This window comes from Ornithorhynchus anatinus, chromosome 2, assembly GCF_004115215.2.
Source record: "Ornithorhynchus anatinus isolate Pmale09 chromosome 2, mOrnAna1.pri.v4, whole genome shotgun sequence".
Lineage (NCBI taxonomy): Eukaryota > Metazoa > Chordata > Mammalia > Monotremata > Ornithorhynchidae > Ornithorhynchus > Ornithorhynchus anatinus.
The window spans coordinates 32,292,561-32,298,560 of record NC_041729.1 but is presented as its reverse complement, the minus strand read 5'-3'; the positions used below and the strand labels follow the sequence as shown (position 1 = coordinate 32,298,560).

General features: G+C 59.5%; 1 protein-coding gene across 2 annotated transcripts in view; it reads left to right on the top strand.

The window, feature by feature from the left end:
- Positions 1-4,219: 4,219 nt before the first annotated feature.
- Positions 4,220-6,000, top strand: part of PRKCB (protein kinase C beta) — a 438,119-nt gene continuing 436,338 nt past the window's right edge. For both annotated transcript variants that reach the window (XM_029057467.1, XM_029057466.1), the window contains exons 1-2: positions 4,220-4,452; positions 5,849-5,880. In XM_029057467.1, coding sequence (XP_028913300.1) covers positions 4,253-4,452; positions 5,849-5,880 — 232 coding nt within the window. In that variant the 5' untranslated portion in view covers positions 4,220-4,252. The remainder of the gene's footprint in view (positions 4,453-5,848; positions 5,881-6,000) is intronic.

Sequence of the window (6,000 nt, the reverse complement as noted above, 5' to 3'; positions counted from 1 at the left end):
GCAGATCCAGGGAGGATGCATTTGGGCCTGTGCCCTTCATTCACCCTTCCCTCAGCACAACAGCTCTTACGTGCGTGTCAGAAATTTATTTTTATATATACGTATATATATATATGTTAATGTCCGGAATCTCCCCCTCTGGACTCTGAGCTCTCGGTGGGCAGAGAACGTGTCTACCAACTCTATCGTATAGTGCTCTGCCCACAGTAAGCACTCGGTAAATACGATCGATTGATCGAAAGGGAAAGGCTCGGTGCTGATGGGAGCGGAGACTTAGTGCCCGCCCCTCAGTGTTATTGCCAAAACTGTGCCACGGTTGCCCGGCTACCCAGCTGAGGGAGTAGGCCAACAGGAAGCAGCGTGGCGTAGCGGCTAGAGCAAGGGCCTGGGAATCAGGAGGTCACGGGTTCTAATTCCACCTCCAACACTTGTCTGTGCGACGTTGGGCAAGTCGCTTTAGTTCTCTGGGCCTCAGTTCCCTCATCTGTAAAATGGGGATTAAAACCGAGGTCCATGTGGGACAACCTGATAACCAATATCTATCTCAGCGCATAGAATAGTGCTCGGCACATAGTAAGTGCTTAACAAATATCGTCATCATCCTCATCACCAGGAGAGTACCCATATCTGAGGAAGCCTGGGACAGCCACCACTCTGTATCTCCGTTACCTAATCTGTAAAGTGAGGATTAAGACTGTGAGCCCCAGGTGGGACAGGGACTGTGTCCAACTGGACTCGTATCTACCCTAACGCTTAGTACAGTGCCCTATACCATTAAAAAAAAAACAAACCCCTAGGACATACGACTATTTCTCTGAGTGACTGACTGATTGAGGTAGGTATGTGTGAGCAAAAAGGAAACGGGGAGACAAATAGGGAGAAATAGTCCTGGAATTCAGTTTCGATGGCAATCAAAGGGAGCTGTCTTTAAAGCATTCAGCTGCAATATGATTTAGCTAAATGTCACTTTCAGGTATGTGGAATCAATAGGTTGGCCAGGGTACTGTGCTCGGTCGCTTGAAGTTTGGGGTTTAAATTGGCCATACAGTGTGCATGTGTCTGCTTAGTCCTCTCACTCCTGACTTTGCCTTCCACCTGTTGTGGGGTTGGAAGATCAGCCGGGATAAGGGAAGAAAGTCAGGCTTTCTTTCACACAGCTGGATGTGGGAATGGTGGATGTTGGCAGTTCTGATTTTACTCTTAGCGTCCCTCGTCGGTTCTTATGGGGCTGGTCTCTGTCAACCCTTCTTATCTCTCTCCGCCATTTTCTCTCCAGTACCAATTTCTCAGCCCAAGAGGCTACCCAGAGATTTCCTGCCTGGGTGTGCATTTTATAACCACCGCCCTCACCCCTTAGCTGAGACATTTAGCTTCTTAAAGTCAAATCAAATAAGAGGGGCTTTCCTTCCAGTGGCAGGATGTCTGGAGAAAGTCACCAGTTTATAGGAAATATGGCTCCCATACCACATGATCTCCTGTTGTTGTGTTTTCCCAAGCCTCCTATGAGACTGGGGACACTTTTAAAGGATCTAATAATAGAAATCTCCCTAAGATCTTTTCCCCGAGATCTGAAAAACGACAGCTATTTTCTTCCTCCCTGTAGCCCGTGAATAGCTGGGCAGGGGAGGTGTATTTCATTAACATCGCCAGAATTCTCTAGAAGTCCCATAATAACAACTTTTATCTCAGAGGCGTCACTGATCTGATTGAAGCTGATCTTTATCGGGAACGAGTCCTATTCAGCCCCAGTCCCGGGCCCTGCTTTCTTTCACCGGGGCCCGAGGGAGCCTCTCTGGAGGAGGAGGGTGGATGTGGAGGCGGGAGTTTGCTTTTAATCGTGCTTCAAGGAATCAAACTCGCCAAACACTACAGTGCTTTAATGCACATGGGGTTTTCGGTTTCCAGCCTGACTTCGACCTGCAGATTGCAGTGAAGCACAGTGGCTTTGGATGCAGAGATCGGTCACGGGAAATACATCAAAACTCATCCCTTTCTTTCCCACCCCGACGCGGCCTCTACGGAGGCTGACATGCAGTTGCTCTTCACCGGTGGCCAATGCCCACAGTACAGCAACTCTCTAGTAACGCTCTCCCGAGTGCCTAATTGCAGTGCTCCGCACACAGTAAGCGCTCGATAAACACCAGGGATCGACCGATTTTGCGGTCTAGCGCGTTCCCCCGATGGATCGTTGGGCGAGGGACACAAGAGAGGCTAACATCTGGCGTCTCGAACTGGCCATCCCTGAAAAGAGCAGGACCAGGAGAAGCTGAGGTACCGTCCTTTCACCCCAGGGGGACAGTGGCCTTGTCCCCAGAAACCAGGATGGGGTCTCGAGTGAGACTTCGCCACCTGCGGGATGGCGGGACGGAGGTCGGTGGAGAAAGGGAAGGGAGTTCAAGGGGGTAGGCAGCCGGTCCTCACCCTTAAGGCTGAAGCTGTGAACCAACAATACTAATAATAATGAAACCGTGGTATCTGTTAAGCGCTTCCTACATGCCAGACACCGTTCTAAGCATCGGAGAGGGTACGAGCAGAATCGGGTCGGACACAGTCCTCGTCCCGCGTGGGGCTCACGGTCTCGACCCCCATTTTACAGATTCATTCGTTCATTCAAATGTATTTATTAAGCACTTATTGTTGCAGACCACTGTTCTAAGTACCCGGGAGAGTACAATACAACAATAAAGAGTGACATTACCTGCCCACGACTTCACAGTCTAGAGGGGAGGAGACAGACATCAATCCAAATCAATGATATAATAATAATTATACATACGCCTACCTAAATGCTGCGGGGCTAGTGTACTCTTCCAAGCGCTCGGTACAGCGCTCGGCACACGGTACGCGCCCAATAGATACGATCGAACGAATGAATGAAAAGGGCAATGGGAGCAAATGAGGGTGACGCAGAAGGGTATGAGAGATGAGGAAATTGAGGCCCAGAGACGCGAAGTGACTTGTCCAAGGTCACCCAGGAGACAAGGGGCGGGGCTGGAATTAGAACCCGCGACCTCCTGACTCCTGACCCGAGGTCCACAAAAGGAGGCGGTGAGGGCGAGCTGAGGAGTAGGGCGAGTTAAGCCCCCGGCTGCCGCGGCACGGTCTAGTGGCAAGAGGACAGGCCTGGGAGGCAGAGGACGTGGGTTCCAATTCTGACTCCGCCTCTTGTCCGCTGTGTGACCTTGGGCACATCACTCCACCTCTCCGTGCCTCGCTCATCCGTAAAGTGGGGAATTAAGCCTGTGAGCCCCGAGGCGGGGACCACCCGATTACCTCAGAACAGCGCATGGCACATAGTATGTGCGGAACAAATATCCTTACTGTTATTGATATTAATTCATCTGTTAAATGGGGATTAAAACTGTGAGCCCCAGGTGGGACAACCCGATGACCCTGTATCACCCCCAGCGCTTAGAACAGCGCTTGGCACATAGTAAGCGCTTAACAAATACCACCATTATTCTTATTCTTATTAATAAATGAGGGGGTAGGTGGAGTGGGCCGGGTGGGGGGGAGGAGGCGGAAGGGGCGGCGGGAGGGGGCGGATCCACGGATGGCTATGCAAATGAGGGGGCGGGGCTCGAGAAGGCGAGGAGTGGGGGAGCCGGTCGGAGGGGGCGGGTCCATGCAAACGAGGGGGGCGGGGCTCGCGGAGGCGAGGAATGGGGGAGCCAGCCGGAGGGGGCGGGTCCATGCAAATGAGGGGGGCGGGGCTCGCGGAGGCGAAGAGCCGGCGAGCCGACGGAGGGGGCGGGCCCGTGCAAACGAGGGGGCGGGGCTCGCGAGGGCGAAGAGCCGGCGAGCCGCCGGAGGGGGGCGGGACGATGCAAATGAGGGGGGCGGGCCCATGCGGACGAGAGGGCGGGGCTCGCGGAGACGAGGAGTCCGAGAGAAGGACGGAGGGGGCGGGCCCATGCAAACGAGGGGGCGTGGCCCGGCGCGGCCCCGCCCCCTCCCCCCGCCTCGGCGTCCAGCGGCGCGGAGCTAAGCCGGAGGCCGGCGGCGGCGGCGGCGGCGGTGACAGGTGGGAGGTCCGCCGGGCCGGACGCGGCGGGCGGATCGCAGCGCCCAGCAGCGCCCAGCAGCGCACGGTCCCGGCCCCGGCCCCGGCCCGCCGCCCGGACAGCCGCGGGAGGCGGCTCGGGCCCGCCCGGACCCCTCGGCTCCCGCAGGCCCCCGAGCCCCCCGAGCCCCCCGGAGCCCCCCGGAGCCCCCCGGAGCCCCGCGTCCCCCGGCTGTCCCCTCGCGCAAGATGGCTGCTGAGCCGGCCCCGGGGCCCACGCCGGCTCCCCCGCCGCCGCCGCCGCCGGCCGAGGGCGAGGAGAACACCGTCCGCTTCGCCCGCAAAGGGGCCCTCCGCCAGAAGAACGTGCACGAGGTGAAGAACCACAAGTTCACCGCCCGCTTCTTCAAGCAGCCCACCTTCTGCAGCCACTGCACCGACTTCATCTGGTGAGGACCTTCCCCGGCGCCCGCCCGCCCCGGGAGGGACGCCACCTGGCCCCCTTCTCTTCTTCGTCTTCTTCTTCTTCGTCTTCGTCTTCTTCTTCTTCTTCTTCTTCTTCTTCTTCTTCTTCTTCTTCTTCTTCTTCCTCCTCCTCCTCCCGGGCTGGCGGGCACCTACGGCCCCCGCCCGGCACGGCACCTCCCTCCTCCCCTTCCCGGGCTAACGGGCCCATCCCCCCCCCCGCAGGGGGCACCCCACTTTTCATCCCGAGCTGACGGGCCCGTCCTCCGCGGGGCACCCCGCTTTTCGTCTCGAGCTAAACGGGCGCATCCTCCCTAGGGCACCCCACCTTTCTTCCCGGGCTAATGGTCCCGCTCCGCAGGGCACCCCGCTCTTCTTCCCGGGCTGACGGGCGCGTCCCCCGCGGGGCACCCCGCTTTTCATCCCGAGCTAACGGGCGCATCCTTCCTAGGGCGCCTCCCTCCTCCCCTTCCCGGGCTAACGGGCCCATCCTCCGCCGGGGACCCCGCTTCTCTTCCCGAGCCAACGGGCGTATCCAGGTCAGGGCGCCCCGCTCTTCTCCCCGGGCAAACGGGCACATCCATCCCCCGCCGGGCATCCCGCTTCTCATCCCGGGCTAACGGGCACGCCCTTCTTGGGGCGCCTCCCTCCTCCCGGGCTAATGGGCGCATCCATCACCGCAGGGCAGCCCGCTTTTCCTCCCGAGCTAACGGGCGCAGCCAGCTCAGGGCATCCCACTTTGCTGCCCGAGCTACCGGGCACATCTTTCTTAGGCCACCTCCCCCCGAGGGCACCCCACTTTTCCTCCCGGGCTAACGGGCCCGTCCCCCGCGGGGCGCCCCCTCTTTCTTCCCCGGCTAACGGGCCCGTCCTCCGCGGGGCGCCCCATTTTTCATCCCGGGCTAACGGGCCCGTCCAGCTCAGGGCGGCCCCTCTTCTTCCCGAGCTGAGGGGCCCATCGTCCCCAGGGCACCCCACTTTTCTTCCCGGGTTAATGGGCACATACTCTGCAGGGCACCCCCTCTTCTTCCCGAGCTGACGGGCCCGTCCTCCGCGGGGCACCCCCCTTGTCTTCCGGGGCAAACGGGCACATCCTCCTCGGGCCCCCCCCCCCCCCCCACTCCTCCCCGCTGGGGCAGCGGGCCCCGACCGCCTCGGTTGGCATCGACGAGGCGGGCTGGCATCGCCCTTCCCGGGCACCTAGCCTCGCCCCGGCTCCGTGCCCTCTTCTCTCCTGCCCCCCAAGGCTTCTCTCCATCCCCCGCCCTCCCACGAAGACCCCAGAGGGAGCTGGGCTCCGAAACGGGGGACCCCGGGAGCTCTGCGTGCGTCTGTGGGTCTGTGTGCCAACTTAACGCCGGCTCCTCTCTTCCCTTGCAGGGGATTCGGCAAACAGGGATTCCAGTGTCAAGGTGGGTGCGTTACCTGCGAGAGCCTTCAAATGGCTCTGCGGTGTGTGTGTGTGTGTGTGTGTGTGTGTGTGCGCGCGGTGTGCGTGTCTGTGGGCACCCCAAAGTCCGGCCAGGAGAGGG